Source organism: Aquila chrysaetos, chromosome 2, assembly GCF_900496995.4.
Source record: "Aquila chrysaetos chrysaetos chromosome 2, bAquChr1.4, whole genome shotgun sequence".
Classification (NCBI taxonomy): Eukaryota; Metazoa; Chordata; class Aves; order Accipitriformes; family Accipitridae; genus Aquila; species Aquila chrysaetos.
In genome coordinates this window covers 12,186,847-12,203,910 of record NC_044005.1, presented here as the reverse complement: position 1 = coordinate 12,203,910, position 17,064 = coordinate 12,186,847, and the positions used below count along the sequence as shown (strand labels likewise).

At 35.0% G+C, this 17,064-nt stretch overlaps 1 protein-coding gene across 7 annotated transcripts in view; it reads left to right on the top strand.

Moving 5' to 3' along the window:
• The window catches only part of KLC1 (kinesin light chain 1), a 57,450-nt gene that overhangs the window by 35,023 nt on the left and 5,363 nt on the right, over positions 1 to 17,064 (top strand). For 2 of the 7 annotated variants that reach the window (XM_030037091.1, XM_030037103.1), the window contains exons 10-15: positions 20 to 69; positions 159 to 226; positions 1,764 to 1,872; positions 5,373 to 5,534; positions 10,851 to 10,981; positions 15,662 to 15,728. In XM_030037091.1, the coding sequence (XP_029892951.1) occupies positions 20 to 69; positions 159 to 226; positions 1,764 to 1,872; positions 5,373 to 5,534; positions 10,851 to 10,981; positions 15,662 to 15,728 (587 nt within the window). Of the gene's footprint in view, positions 1 to 19; positions 70 to 158; positions 227 to 1,763; positions 1,873 to 5,372; positions 5,535 to 6,658; positions 8,457 to 9,482; positions 10,115 to 10,850; positions 10,982 to 15,661; positions 15,729 to 17,064 lie in introns of those variants that run through there. The other 5 variants (XM_030037110.1, XM_030037116.1, XM_030037134.1 and 2 more) reach the window with 5 other exon arrangements.

Genomic DNA, 17,064 nt, shown 5'->3' with positions numbered 1-17,064 from the left:
TTTTCTTCTGTTTCATCAGATGAAAATAAGCCTATTTGGATGCATGCAGAAGAGAGGGAAGAATGCAAAGTAAGGCCATTGTCATAAATCTTTTTTGGAACTTCTACTTGTTTAAGTTACAAATCAGTTATTTTTCTTCAACGTTACTTTTGTTTTAGGGAAAGCAAAAAGATGGCACATCTTTTGGAGAGTATGGTGGCTGGTACAAAGCTTGCAAAGTTGACAGGTAGGTAGTTTCTTTACAGGACAAACAATGCGGCAATACCCGGTATACAGAAATGTCAGATTAAAGCATGTTTAAAAATGAAACTGAACCAAGTGCTTGCTTAGGACTATAAAAACTATAGTATTAAAAATTCAGGAACACAGTAGCAGTTTTCAAGTCCTGAGGTTGCTTTTAATCTAGGCTGGTTAGATCTAGTAAGTGACATAAAAATTCACCAGTTGTGTTCTTGGCAGTCCTTCACATGGAAGCATAGGTCATCTTTCTTTCTTTTTATACTGTTGGTTGGCATACGTGCTCTCCCTGCCCCAGCAAGACCTCTAGAGAGGGCCAGAAGTAAAAAGGAGACTGTGCAAGTAACTGAGCCTTGAGTTTTCTAGCTGGCACAAGAAAACAAAATTAAACTGGCAGAATTCAGCATTATTTATGTTTCTAAAGCTTGAAGAATATAGTTTTGTGTGATTTAAAATCTGAACTTCAAAATGGAAGAAGAGAAACAGGGACTTCAGCTTGGATTATACTTGATGAAATATTTTTTTGTTTGCTTTAATTTTGTTCCTTAACTGCCTTTTTTTAACGTGCAGGTGGTACAGTGTAAGAAAAAACCTGCACCTAGTACTGATAATGTTCAGTGAGGGGTTTTAATTTCTTCAGTGTTTGAGTTCTTGTGTTTAACAAGCAACAGAACCTTTGTACTGTTGAAATCTGCTCTTTTTTCTCCATCTTGTACTCTGGGTGCAAGACATTTTGCTGGTTTGTTTTTCATGTACTAGTTCATTCTAATGCATGAGAAACTCTTTTCTCTGCTGTTACTGGAGCAAAACTTCGTGCAACAATTCTGTGACTGAGCTAATTCTCATTGTGTCATTGAAACAAACATGTCTTGTTGGAGTGTGACTTGTTAATGGAATGTGTGGTGGGTTTTTTTTTCTAATTTTTTTTTCCTTTACTGTTCAAGCATAGTTTGAATGCATAGAAACTGCAAATAGGTGTTAAGTAAAAGAAAGAAGCTTTTGATTTGTTTTGTGACTAACACATGCTACAGTAATGGTCACTGTATGCATGAGTAGGCATATTTTCTGGAAGCTTCACAATTACTTAGTTGGACACACTCAGATTGAGCTAAATTTTCACCTCAAGGTGCATCTGGAAACAGACTGAATAGATCTAGAGGCTAGCTAATAACTTCCGCTTTCAGGGCTGTTGCCTAATCATAGTGTGAGCTATTAATGCACTTTGAAAGGGGTTAACAGGTTTTTCCACGTACATGAAGTACAAATCAAATCAAATAATTAAGTTTGGAAAAGACCTCTAAGATCATCAAGTCCCACCGTCAACCCAACACAACCATGCACACTAAACCAACCATATAGAGTGTAGTATATTTCAAGACAGACTTACTAAATAATTACAAGAAATATGACAAATACTGTATTAATTTAAGTTTTTATTAGTTTGTGAATTGAGAAGAGTTGAGTGTGTGTGTATGTGTGTATATATATATATATACACATACTTCTTTTTTTTCTTCTTTAAATAGTCCAACAGTAACAACTACCTTAAAGAACCTTGGGGCACTTTACAGACGACAGGGCAAATTTGAAGCTGCTGAAACATTAGAAGAGGCAGCAATGAGGTCTCGTAAACAGGCAAGTATGATAATTCGCCTTAATGATATTTCTGCATTGTGGTCATGCAGATTTTCAACTTCAGTATCTTATTGTACATGCAGAATATATAAACTTTTAGCTATTCAGTGTCTGGTGCCTGGTGTTGCCCTCTAATTTCAGTCTGAACTGGTCATAAACTGATCCCATCTTAACTTGCAAACTGGTTAATTGCTAGGGCAGTGGCACCATGTACTGGGGGCATGACTCACATGGAGGGTGAAATTGTGTGGAAGATGGAAGAGCAGAAAATACTGTGTTGGCCAGTAGTCCTCAGTGGGCTACAAGTCCTGTGAGAGAGACTGTAGTTAGGGGAAAATGGAGAGTTTCTGTTGATAATCTCCTTTGCCCGTAATGCTGTTCTATTTTTAATAAGGAGCTGTCAAACTTACAAATGTTCTGTTTCTGCATACAACTGACTGACTGGTGCAGACCTTTAGAAGAGCATTATAAATTTATCAGTTGCTGTTTCTGTTACTTTTGCAAACCAATGGGATGGATATTACAGTTTAAGGGGGCACTATTATTTTTTTAATGTGGAGAAGTTCTGTGCTGTCTCTGTGCTCTCAAATCTGCAGTTCAAGTAACCCTTTCTCAGTCTTAGAAGGTGGGAGAGAGTTCGTTTTTGTTGGGGTTTTATTGGCTTTTTGTTTTTCCTTTCCCTTTTGGCTGATTTGATACAATGTCTTTTATAAAAGTACTTAATACTGGACAAGCAAAACCAGCTTGTCAGTCAGTGTTGAAATGGAAAGCAAAATAAGAAAATATAAGTGAATTAAAAAAAACTTGGAAAGTTCAATTTTAGTTTCATTTTTATGCAATAGTAAATAAGATCTGTGGTTTTTTTCGGAAGTGGTTTGTTTTGTTTTGTGGGTTTTTTTCTTATATGTCCATGTAAAGTTCTAAACTCAAATTCTAAATTCAAGTAAACTGACTTAAGTGATGGACCATGTCTTTATTGATAATGTACTGGTTTTTATTGGTTATACTGGTTTGAAGTTGTATTTTAAAGAATGATACTGCAGTGTTTGATATATATAGCAGCAGATTTCTGGAAAAGGGGGAGAGCAGAAAAGCTCCTGGCAAACCTCGTGCTCTTCTGGTGAATTCAGCAACAGTTCCCTTTGATATAAGGTGGCATTAAATTCTTTTCTTCCACAAAAAATGATGGAAAACTTTAGAGTGTTTGCCAAATAAATAGAATGAGACTGGTAAGAGGAAAGTATGAATCTGGGAGAAAAGTTCTTCGGCAAGGAAAATTGAAGGGTGGAGGGGAAATAGTTGATAAAGATACTTTCTTTTACTGAGGATGATTTTCACATGCTTTTACTGAAGGTTAATTTTCAGTGTGTCTCTCATTCAAATGTGATTTGAAAGTAAGAAATGAATGTGCGCTGCATCTTAACATATTTGCTTTGGTTCTTAGTTTTACTGTTGCCATTACGCGTGGTAATTTTTTAGCGCAAACAGATACAACCAGGATAAATTGACATAATATAATAGTAATAAGAAGACTGGAAGAAAACGTAGCTTGTAGTTATGTTTGTTCCCTTTTTTTATATTAAAAAACCCAACAAACAAAATGGAGCACCAACTGCTCAAGTTTTAAATTTTTACTGGGAAGCTTGGAATTGGTTATTTGGAAATTAAGGATGGGAGGATCTTGCTATTGGAGAAGTCTCTTTCAGAGTCCCTGTTTAATCAGTCTGCTTCTGGCTTGCCAGTACTGCTGCAAAAACTGTTCTTGGCTCCACTTTCCATAGAGCCTGCTGGAGGCTTGCTGCTGCTACTTTATTGTTATTATACATGCTATGGATTTTCACTTGTGCATCATATACCACCTATACCATAATATATCACATTACGCACAGCACTAGTTTTGGACGTGTAGGAAACAATGCTGTCTTACTAGCAGCATTTAACACTACCTTTCTATTCTAGATCATTAAAGGAGGACAGACAGGGTTAATGCATTTCCCCTTTTGAGCTAAAAGCAAAGAGGTACTTCTGTTCCCAGGTGTGGAAAAGCATCACTCCTCCACAGCTCTGTTTCTCCTTCATGCATGTTTTGTTTGCTTCAGCTGCTGGGATGTCTATGCTAGATTTCTGAAGACTGGTGAAGTTTTTTGTCCTTCATCTTTCATGACAGAATGGAACAAACTGGGAAAGTGCAAGTTCCCTGTCCCTTAATTTTTAAATTTTTTTTAACAAAAGTAATTTTTTTTTTAAGTGAGGTGAATGAGAGATGATATAGCTTCAGAACAGAACCTAGAGTCTGTATGTGATACATCACCTCCTTAGTGGTGATTTTCAGCCATTTTGAGCCTACGCTTCTCTACTGTCTGAGAGCTCTAGCCACTTTTCTGTACCTTACAGCCATGTGGAAGTGAAAAATATGACCATTATATGTTGGTTTCATGCGTTATTGTGTGTAGAATTCCATTAGGGAGGGCTGTTTTGCTCTTCAGTTAGTGGGAGGCAGCTATATGGGAACCAAGAACCTGATTTCTCCATGCCACTAGAACAACTTTCATTCTTATTCATGAACTTTACTTTTAAGTGGAATTTTGGCATGATTTTCACTTTCTTTATTGTGGTAGACACTCTGGATTTGTTGCACAGATCCGCTGCTGCATTCGCTGCTAAGGCTGCCCAGTGAAAGTTGCAGAATACTTTATTATGTGTAAGGCATTCATCTGGGATCTCTTTCTGTCAGCAAATACCGTTTATGACGTGGAGTAGGTTTATTATAAAGAAAACAGAACTGAAAATAAGTATGACTTGAACTTCGTTAATTCCTAGTTTCTGTGTTAAAGATTTTGCTTTTAGTGGAGGGTTTTCATAGAATGTATTTTAGCACTTTTAAGATACTTAAAGGATTATTTGGTAATTGATGGGCATTCCTTAACACAAAGTAAACATATTTTATTGACCAGATATATAGTCTGTTCTATTACAAGCTTATTTTCTATTTGATTTCTTTCTGAAGGATAAATTATACTGCTGTGCCAAGGGTCATATGTCAGTATTTTTAAATAACACAACCTGTGTCTTAGGTATTAGATACTCAGACACCTGCAACGTTCTTTCCAAAGGTGGGTGAATACTGCACCATTGGATAGGTGGAAAACTGAGAATTGCGTTGACTGTTCATGATGTATAAATTGCTAAATATTAAGCTGGGGCCAGATGGCTTAAGGTAAGTGACAGGAACACCACGAGGCTTTGACAAGTGGTAGGGAAGGAGGAAAAGAATGGCAAGTCACTGAATTCTCAAACTACCAGGCTGTCTGTCCACTTCATGCTTATGTTGATTCCTGCAATGTATAAAGGGCGACTCAACTGCCCTTTGAAAGCAGAATTGGGGTGGTGGAGTTACGGGTTGGTTTGACTTCTTTCTTGGTATGGTTATCGTATGTAAGTTGTAGATTAATACAGCTTGTAATAAAATAAAGCCTTTTCCCATTTTGTCTAATTCTCAGGGTCTTGACAATGTTCATAAACAGAGAGTTGCTGAAGTGCTGAATGACCCTGAGAGCATAGAAAAAAGGCGAAGCCGAGAAAGCCTCAACGTTGATGTGGTAAAGTACGAGAGTGGTCCTGATGGAGGCGAGGAAGTGAGTATGAGCGTAGAATGGAATGGGGTAAGTACAGTACACAGTTTAAGAAAATAGCCTAGATAAATTATCACCGTAACAAATATGGTTGTCCATTCACCAGCCTATTGTGTTTTCAGTAGTTTCTTGGTTGATCTACTTTGTATTTTGTAATTTTGCAGAATCAATTAAGAAATGAAGAATAACATTTTGTTTATCATAACATAATGTAAAAAAAAAAAGTAATATTTTAAAATTTTAAAACATCTTTTCTGTTGTTGTCCTGAATGGTGAAATTTCTTCAAGAATCCCAAGCAGCTGTATTTAACTCTAAAGTTGTTTAATGCTGATTGAGTGTCCTGGTTATGGTCTGGTGTACAATTGCTTGTCAGTGGTTTCTTTTTACTGGTAGAAATATTCTGGCAATTAACTAACTTTTGCTTTTGTCCTTTTGGTGCCATACTTGCCCATATTTTAAATGTTTCTTCTAAAAATAGTGCATCTGTTCAAATCACAAAGAACATTTGCTATGGAGATGTGTTAGGTGTTATCAGTTTTAGAGTAAATCAAAGTGATCAGTCTAACACTAAAATAATTCCAATCTCCTTACCCAACTTGTTAGAGGAAATAATGTCACTTTTCAAGCTGCTATACAAGCCATTTTAAGAGGCAGTGCCATCACATAACAATGTGATCGTAACTTCACATTTCTTAAGTGAAATATTAATATCACTTTCCCGTATTAGAATTTGACTGGAGTAAGGGCTTGTTCCTATTTGTTTCCCATCTATTGGCTTCACTGTGGAACACTGATTGTCATAAAGTAAAAACATATATATATATAACGTGATTACATATGCATTTTTCTAACCATTGTTTTCTTCTAATTTGAAAGATAGTGCAAGCTTTCAGTTATTGATCTGGCCTATGTAGTTGTTTGCTTCTGTCACCAGCTTTCCCATGCTTTATCCCATTGCCAGCAATGGGATATATATTGCTCTGTTAACTAACTCCTAGCTGCATTTCTGCTGAGTATATTCTTTTAGATTATAAAAGTGGTGTTGCCTGCTTTTGCTGTTTGGGAGGGGAAGTAGCCTACTTTGCAATATTGAGTGTTCTGAAGTTTCGTTTCTCTTACAATAGCAATCTTCTTTTTTTTCTTCTTTTTTTAGCCACATGAGACAAAGTTTAGCATTCCAAAGAAACTTCGATAAAACGCATACTGCTTTAGTCTTAAAGGAGAATGTTCTTTCCATCTTTGCTTTTGTCTCTTTATTATTGTTTTCTTGGCATTGGTGTTCTCAGTGCCAAGACAGTCAATCAGCATCTGTTGTGAATAATACTGCATCATTAATAAAGCCAAAGTAAGGTTGGATAACTCTTTTTTTTTTTTTAATTCTCATTTTGCCCGTTCAGCGTTAGAACTGTGTACTGTACTCCTCCCTTAATTTTCGCTGTACTTTGCATGACTATATGTTCTAAATGGATTAAACTTTTTTCTGTTATTGACATTAATTAAACAAGCATGCAGGTTTTGGATTGAAAGGACCTTCTGTGGAAAAGCAATAGACAGTATTTCTAGGTCAATATTTGAATAAAACTCAGTGCTAAAATTTGTTGATCTGAAAAATTAGATTTTGACCTCTCAGGGCAAACAAACTTTTCATTTTTAGTGTGCTGAAGTGGCATTGCTTTATTTTCATCTTTGTTACTTCTTTTTTCTCCTTTTAAGAGAAGGTATTTTGTATTACATGTTTTATATAAAGTGGGCAACTCTCTCTCCCTCTACCCTGCTAGTGTTTCTATCTCAGTGCTGTTATTTCCTCTACTTTATATTATGTAGGTTTTTTTTACCCTCGTGTGTTTCCTCCAGACAAAATATTCTGATTCATAAAGTATAATAGAATTTTTTACTTCAGTGTGTAGAGCCTGAAGAGAGGCCTGCCTTTTCCATTTAAATTCTTCTGCAGTCGTCAAGCTGACTCATGGTTTTGGTTGTCAGAGAGAATAGGTGGAGTGTGTAAAGCAACAAACTTCACCAAAAAATTCTTGTTGGAAGATTTACTGTAATTAAGTGACTTCCATATGTAATGTAATCCATATTAAGCATTATATTCTTTGATGTAATATCTTACACTCTTACAAAAAGACCTGAAATACCTGTTGAAGTAAATCTGCCATTAACTATTAAAACAGACACGTTAAGTGACGTTGCATAGTGCATGTTTACATGTTTCTTATGAAGTCCATCCCTTAAAGTTAGCTTGAAAATGCAAATAAATACGCAGTCTTAAAAATTCAAGGTAGAAATCCCAGGATTTGTATACCTTATTACATTTGTATATAAAAAATGATAGTGGGTATCTGTAGTTGGCATTTCTGTAAATTGATCATGCAGCCAGTTGCAAGACATAAAAATCTTTGTGATATGATAGTGCTTAATTTAAGATAATGTTCTCAGTGTGAAGAAGTATCTTTTCTTATTCTGACCCATATGCTTCAAAAAGACAAGCTTTTGGGCATATAAGTCTGCTTTCAGGTGTGAAACGAAAGCAATAAATTTCACCACAGACTAGCTGGTAAGAGTTGCTCTTGTTTAATAAGAAGTGTCAGACAGTCAGAGGCGCGTTGTAGCAGACAACTGCAAAGTATAGGAGGTGATGATGGTGAGGAGGTGTAAGCAAGAGTAATAAGGTGATTCTCGTTCTGAGTGACATAAAAATTGGCAATTAAACTTTGCTGCGAATGGATATCTCTTGTGATTATTTTTTGTTGTTGTTTACGCTGGATTTAGGACTTTTTTTAATCCTAAGATTATGTTTTAAAGATGTTTTGTTAATCGTGCAGTCAGTCAGTGTTTAACTTGGGATTTTGATGTTTTTATTTCAGATCTGAAGTACCCAAAAGCTTGTCTGCTTATTCCTAATGTGCTAGTTAGCATAATAAAAGTTATACTCTCTAACTACCAAATTTGTCTTGCCTTTATTCTTTGAATCATTATCACTACTATAGCATTGCTGATTTAAGACCACAGGAATAATTAGCCTTTTCACTGATCTAATACTTCTAATTGGAATTTTGACTTCAGTTTATTCAATCCTGCAAAGCTGAAGTCTGTTTTAAAGTGTGAACAATATATGCAATTTAGTTTGAAACATAAATAATCAGATTTTGATCTTCTGATCACGTGGTAGCAAGGCATTTTGCCATTTCCAAGAATAATTTTAATTACTGTTCATTCCAGTTGCTATAGGTAAAGGTCTCAAAACAATTTCTTAAGACTGTCAGTAATGGTCTGTGTACTTACACCAAGAATGGAAAGTGTGTAAATTGAACCACAGCTTATTTTTAAAGGTGGATTCTTTCTGCTGCCTCACTGCATTAGCGGGAGAAGTTTCCACTTGGATTATATATATAGACACAGATATGTTCTAAAAACTATTCATGAAACTGAATTGCCACAAGTCAGTTGGATTCTAGTTCCTTAAAGGAATGAACAGAATTTTGTCTGGAGGTTAGGGGAAGACCTCTTTCTTCTTGCAGTTCTGTTTTGAGGAAAAGTCCTGACAGAAGTTAAAGCTGAAATGAATGCACCTTGCTCTGTTCCTTTCTTCTGTTGTTTTTTTTTCTTTATTTTTATTTTTGTGTTAATGTCAGCCGAAAAAAAACCCCTTTCTTTGTTTACAAAATGTAATACTAAAGCTATGCCTTCTTAAAGGTGTTTTGTATTTTATACAAATTCTAACTTAAAGAATGCACAGCATCATTCATGCTCATTTGTAAGTTGCATATTAGTGATATAGATGAAACTGTATAAAGATTATGTTCTGGTAACTGCAAGGGCCTGCACTTTGTTCTTAAGGGCAGTCCAAATACTCCAGAAAAAATTGTTTTGAATGTGACCTAGAAATACTGTAAAAATAACTGTTCAAAATTGAAAACTGTTGAATTTTTCCCAACAGTTTCATTCAGTTTTTCTCTCTCCATTTCTGACAGGCCTAGATGCCTTTTGTGATTCTTATACTGTCTCCTGCATGACGGGCGTGCACCATCTTCAAGCTTTAACTTCTCTCTTCAGTACTGACTGCTGTGTTTTAGCAAACCCCTTAAGATTCTTGTCAGAGCTACACTTCCCTGTAAACTGGCCATTCCTTCAGTGCTGGTGTCTTTATTTGGTTTTCTATTTCTGTACATGTGTAGCTTTGCCAGATATGTATCTAGTCATACAAAATGTTATTACAACCATTTGCTGTGTGTAATACATTAGTAAAAGAAAAAAGTAATAATGAACTTTATAAGTAGCTGTTCACTATGGAAAAAAGGTAGTTAAAAGTATCACACAAGGTATTGTTGAAATGGCATGATGGTGATCTTTACAGGAGAAAAACCAAACAAACCCCGTAAAAGTAAGGCATGTTCTCCAAGTGCTTTAAAATGTATTTAGAGACCTATTACATGGTTAACATCAATATGGAACTCTGGATGTCTTCACTTATGATTATTCTAAAGTAGCATTGCTGTTTAGTCTTTGTGTGAGATTTTGGCAATTATGCTTTTCTCTACTAATCTTGGTGTTCAGTGATTTGTGTATTTGTCTTTCTAACTTCTAATAAACTCACTCCAACTCAGGTGTCTGTCTTTGTCTGCTTAGTAGTACTTTACTTTCTTCTTTTACAATTCTTTTACAATTCTTCTTTCATAATCACGTGGGATTTCTATGAAGTAGGAGGTGTTCATTTCTTCTAATCTTACTAAACTGTGGGGTTTTTTTAAGAGTAAATAGAATTGTGGTCAGTTGGAAATTTCTTTGGATCAGCACAACAATGTAAAACACGAATACATGTACGAAAAACTCATTTCATTGTGTTTTACGTTTTCTTTGGTGAAAGTTAAAACGAAGCACAGGAATTTAACCATACGTGTTTCTGATCAGAAGTATTTTTGTTTAAGGATTTTAGGATTAAACATGTTTGTAAGTAATGTAGACGTTTAGAAGGAATAATACAGTTTTTTTCTTAGACTGACGGAATGCTTTTGCTTGGGGCTTGTACTCTGTTAACCACAGTGCACTCATATGAAATGGTAACATGGTGATGGTGAATTGTTTGACTACTGTGGTGGGTTTGTACTGATTATTATGAATCATGGCTTGAGCATGTCTTCACACTTTAGAAATCTTTGTTACAGTTTGGAACACGTTTGTTTTGGTAAAGTTGCAGCTATATGGTATTATGTGTTTAGGTAATTGTACCAAGTATGTATTAATAGCAATAAAAAAAAAATTAATCAGTGAAATGTTTTTGAGCCAGGTTTGGGGGAGGGCAAGAAACTCTTGCAGTTTCACATTTGTTCAATTTTTTTCAGGATGGCACTGGATCTTTAAAACGCAGTGGTTCCTTTAGCAAACTTCGTGCTTCCATTAGACGCAGCAGTGAGAAGCTGGTTAGAAAGCTGAAGGGAGGAAGTTCACGGGACAGTGAACCAAAGAATCCAGGGTAATTATTTATTCTTAGCTGTGCTAGTGTGCCTTCATTCTGTGCCCCCACTGTAGCCTAGTGTAGTACCTAGGGCAGTGTTTTCTTCTCTGCTTAGCTAACTGCATATCATAACAGATTTATATCTTAAAGAAAAATAAAATAGGAAATAATTTCTTATAATGAAAGTTCTGTAACATCTGAGGAATTATCTTTGCTTTTAAGAGTTAACTCAATTTTAACAGTGTTTTTTCCCTTTTTACTGGTTTAGCCACTCGAAGAATAGAAAAGCCTCATAGAATTATTGATAAATGTTAGTTACCTGCAGAATTCTCCTTTTCACACAGCAGTGAAGAATAATAAAGGTTATTGGTTTTTACAGTAAAAGCTTGAATACAGTAAACCCACAACTAACATTCTTGATACAGCTTAGTATCTTGATACAGCTTTATATATTGCTGTGGGTATAAAGGGAATTACCAACTTGAGCCCTTCTCAGTTTCTATTTTGGAAAACACAGATTTCAGAGAGCAGAGGAGAACGTTGAAAAACTTGAACCCAGTTGTCCATCTCATTGACATTTTGGCCTCAGTGAAGTCAGTGGTAAAAACTCAAATTTTAATGGATCTGACTTCTCACTCTTTCCTATTTACCCTATGATTGTGGATTTGGATATATGTACTATTTCTAATAAATGCCTAAAAACATTCATTGTTTATTGGCTGCTGCAGAGAAGCTGAAATGTTAAAATGTACTACTGTTTTTCATAATACCGCTCATGGGTGTTCCCCCTCATCCCCAACATAATTGCAATCAGTTTTGCAGGGTTTTTTCCCCTTGCTGTGGAAAACTGGAATTCATTTAGTTGACAGGAAACTGTATGACAATGTGAATTCGAACTTATGCTTTAAAACAGTTAAATTGGAGAACTTGGAGCAACTTCTGATGGAGCAACTGGATCTATGAGTAATATAGTAGATGATGATGATGGTAATACCCAAGACAGTGATCTGGAGGCAGGGTCTCAATGTGGTTTTGTAAGTGCTCCAGTGAAGTTTTGCTTTATTGTTTTTATGTGGCTGTAAAACATTGTGTACAGCTGCAATACACGTAGAATTTGCTTCCTCACATATCTGTTTCAAATTCAGCCTGATCTGATTTTTAGAATTGTTAATTAAAATTTCACTCTCAGCTGCCAGAGACTTGATGTTGAAGGCACTGAATCTAACTCAAGGTCAAAAATCCCTTTGCATTAATTGATAGATCATTAAGGACTGCCTCTGAGATGATAGATTGGGAATAAACTGTGAAAAGCATGTGATTAGAAGAAGGAAATATGTAAATGTAAAATGATTTAGGGAAAACAAGCAAATGCAAGCCAAAATAGAATAAAAGGGATTTCCTTCTTTGTCTTCAGTATTAGCATTTTTATACATTGGTTTTCTGTTTCTATTCAGTTCTGTCTAGAGTTCATACATCATAGTTCAGGTATATTCTTGTATGAGTAGATGCATATATTCATAGCTGATTTTCTATTTTCTCCTAATTTTTGTGAGACATAGCAAGGTTTTTCAGTTTCTTAAAAGACGAAGAGTTTTATTCCTTGTTCTTTATAGTAAATAGAGCTAACTTTTTCTGCAGGTAAAGTAACTCTGTGATTATAGGTGTAGAAAATTACGCTTACATATAACTGAAGATGTTTGGCTTTGCAGTGTCCTGTAAGAACTCCTCTGCCTTTTTATTCTGTGCACTTCAGTAGTGCTGTTTGACCAACGTAGAAGTAATCTACCCACATTCACATTAATTATATTGTGGGGTCTGTATCACCAGATAAGATTTCCTTATATAAAGACAGTAGTGTGAAACAAATTTGAAAACAAAGCGATATCTTTCTTGCTTTTCCTTTTTGACAAAATATTGTTTTTTAGATGTCACTGTAGTTCTTAAAGAATAATTTATTCTTAAAACTTGCAATAAGTGTGTTGCATTGACAGACTTTTATGTAGATATGCACGCTGAGTGTGTAAGACAATAAATATTACAATTTCTGTTCTTGTAACGTATAGACATTTTTTAATCCTAACTTATATTAGCTGGTTTTAATAACAAATGCAAAGATTCCTGGTATTAAACACCAGCTTTGTAGATCATGAAGCATAGTTGTACATATTGATATTCCAAGAAGTCATTTTGATTTCATTTTCTGAAGAAACTTTAGTAAATTGATTTAATTTTTTTCTGCGTCTGAGGTTAATAAAAGGGATATTCAGCTTTTATTATGCAAACCTTTTGGTTTTAGTGTGTTTGATAGCTGAATATTACAATACTGACATAGGATACATAGAAATCATTTTTGCTATGAAGTCAGCCACTCTAGGTAGAAGATTTATGTGCCTCCCTCCTTACCAGTATGCCTCTGCATCCCCTGCCTGTGTCTCTATGAAGACTTTATTTTGAAATTGGTTTACATCTGTTGTTTATACCGTGCTTCTGTAAATAGTAATTGACAGTGGTGGTATGATTTTGAATGAGAAATACTCAAATAGAAATACATTAATACCACAGCATGAAAGAAAGACTTAGTTTTCATGTTGTTGCTTGATACAGAAGGTTGGAGAGAATAAAGTGGAAAACTCATCAGGGAAATTGTTTCTTTAAAATAATGCAAAAGTCTTTTTGACAAAGAACAAATCTCTTAAGAAGTGTTCTTTGAAACATACAATATCTGAAGCATGGTATCAGTTCTTTCTTTATCGTATTTCTGAATTCAGTTCTGTAAAAATTTAACTTTGCTTAATTAGTGTTAGGTTTGATTTATTTCGGTTTGAAAATTTTGATCATACAGCAGAACAGTTAAGATTTGTAGTTTAAAAGAGGGAAAAAAAAAAAAAAAAGCTTTCATTATTGCTATTACTTATGCACCAGAAAAACAACTGCATGCAATTTGTGCGATCATGTTTCTAACATGGAGGGAATTAAAAGTGCATTTGCCAGACTAAAGTTCTTAAGTATGTTGATTTAAAAACAAGCAAACAAAACCAAACCCAGCCCACAAACAAAATAGTATCTCATGCGTGATTAAAAATTTCTTTTTTGATTGGCACTTCAGCAAGAACCTAAAAATACTTGTGTAAATTTTTACTGGTGGATTTTCTATTTCCCTGGAATGTTTTCTGTAAACCTTTATGCTCTTTTGAAGAGTTTTATGTAATGTTTTGTTTGTGTTTTAAAGATTAACTTACTTTGACTTCCATATATAACCTCTGTTGTACATGTTTCATTGAATAAATGAGAGGTGTATACCATGCATGAGTCCTTGCTTTGTTGTTGCTAACACTCATGTCAAATATTTTAAATTGTGTGCATTCTAGCTTTTGAAACGTTCAGATTTGATGCTAGGAAAAAACAGTAAGCCTATGCTATGTGGCAGCTGGTGCCTGTGTTTGTTAGTGTTTTGGTTCCTTTTTCTGCTAAGCCTTTGCTTTATGAAAGCATTTAAAACCCGTGCTTGATTTTGACTGTTAGTAGTCTTGCTTCAGTAGAAAGAAAAACTGGTGAATATCTAATGTGATCTGTATGGATAAACCTTTCCATGTTATTGGAAGGCATTGGAAACTTCGCATTATCCAGTTGTCTCAAAAGCTGTAGGTAGCCCTGCAGGATTAGGGCCTTACTGTCTTGTGAATAGTTTATCAAATATATATTCAAAGCCCTCATGTAGTAGTTTTGAAATAGTTAAAGAGCTAGTGAAAAATCAAAGCAAACGTAGAACATTCTGAGTAATGTACAGACACTTTGGGATAAAGGACATCAGACGTTCCTGTTGTAGTCACCAAGATGATAGGAATCTTAAGACTAATCTTGAATTCCGTTATGCACACTTTAAAATATTTTCGTTGAATTTTGTATACGTTTGAGAAATGTAGATAAATTATTAATCCTCATCCCAAACAACAGTAGATATTACTGTTAATGCAGTGATATTTTGACTGTCAGTAGCTCCTGTGTAGGTGATGATTTTTTTTTTTTTTCCTTCCCCTTATCTGTTGCTTTCAATACAGTATTGTAGGGTTGTTACTACGGCTCAGAGCATTGGAAAGCCAAAAGCATAACCAGAGTTAATAGCAGCAACCATCTTATTTCCCTTTACTTTAAAATGAATGAAAATAAAATATTTCAAAATGCTTTTTGAAATAGATTCTGGAGACTTACCTAGATGAGGCAGAAAGTACTAAACTAATGTTTGTTGTAGCTTTTCTGAGTTAAATGCTGCCTATGTGACAAACTTACTCCTGTTTCACATTTTTTTTCCTAAACTGTCTGAATGTTTTGATGCTTTTGTAAGAAGCTGCATAAAATTGAAACTGAGAATGAATTAATTAAAAATCAGTGCTAAGTCAGTGTATGTATTTGATATGCTTTAAAAATTGAGATTTTGAGTTGAAATGAAATCAGTTGCCTGAAATGTTTAAGCTCTAAGGAGCTTGTAATTTTTTTGGTTTTGTATGTAATTTAGAACCGAATATAAACATATTCTAAGTTATGTAGTTACTTTAAAGGGTATCCCTCAGATCAGTTTTGGGGCATTGTTCCAAATCCCTTAACTGTGCATTGCTCATTGTTATACTTGTGTTTTTAGAGCTGTTAGTTTTCAGCTATTCTGATTGGTTTATCCTTGCATGTTCACTGTCCTGGTTGCAGCATGAAGCGTGCCAGTTCTCTGAATGTTCTTAACATGGGTGGCAAGGCTACTGAAGATCATTTTCAAGTAAGAAGCCCTACAATACTCTTACAAAAATAGGTATCATAAGTAGGGTTTGAGATAAAAGAGCATGATAAATAATAAAACAACAAACTCCTAGTGATTGGTGAGATCCTACTCCAGTAAGATGCTTAAAGCGTCTGCTTAAGGCATCATTCTGTAACTCTTTTGTGAATTATGTGTAATGTTAAGCAAGTGCTTAACTCCGACCAGTAAAGAGCATTGGCTTTTATGATATCAAGCAGTCTCTGGCTTTGGACCTTTTAACTATTACAGTGGATATGAAACTTCTGGAATGTTACGTTCTTGTAAATGCTGCTTAAAAACACAAGAACTTTTAAAGCCCAGTTACCAAGTATTTTTTACATGAGCCCCTTTATTGCAAAGGGCCCAATTATCTTAATTGCTGTACATTTTCAGATTCCCTTAAATGCGACTTCAGTTGTTTCTGAGGTTGCACAGGAGCATTCTCTAAAAGTTTGTCTGATCTATGTTATGCTTCTCCTAATATAAAACCTTCTTATTTTGCTTAACTGTATATGGTGTGCTCGATTGCTACTTCCCATTTTCTGTTTTTACCTAATAAGTCACTGTTTCTTATATTGTCAAACAAGCTAGCAATGTTCTGCGTTCTAAACACTGTTGTGCATTTTACTAACACAGTAACTGCAACTAATTTTAGGAAGACAAAATTGCTTCTGTACTAACAAAATGTACATGAGGATCTTCTTCGCTATTTGTCCTACAGTAGCAAGAAAGCCCAAACTGTATGGCTCTCATTTTACTGTTGAATGGCATAAAGGTGTCTAAACTATATTATCTCTAATGAACGTACTGCAGAGTTTTCTGTGGTGTGAAATGTATGCAAAACTTAGCTTAGAGTGAAGTTCAGCCAAAAAAAAATCCAGGGTAAAGCATAATTCTTTGCAGCAACAGTGCCAAGGTTTGAAAATGCCGTGCCCCTAAAATGGATCCTTAGTATATAATTGATGTGACTTCCAGAAGAGTAATTTATTGTTTGTTTATACGCTGTGATATTAAAATTAGTTCTCACTTCTTGTGAACTTCTCTAGTTCACCCACCATAGACACTCATGGCAATTCCCATAGATGGGCTTTTGCATTTCTGGTAAGACTTGGGTCAGGATTGTAAAGGCTGTATATACTTACCAATAGATATTTTCAGCATTGCTAGTTGAAAGTTGGGGGAAAAAGATGTTTATTAGAACGCAGGAAAAAAAAGTCCCCCTACCCAACATGAACAAGGCCAGTTCTCTGTAGTTCTTCATATTTGTTTAAGGTAGTAATTTTGTTTATTTGCTTGAACTGTCTGGACATCTGCT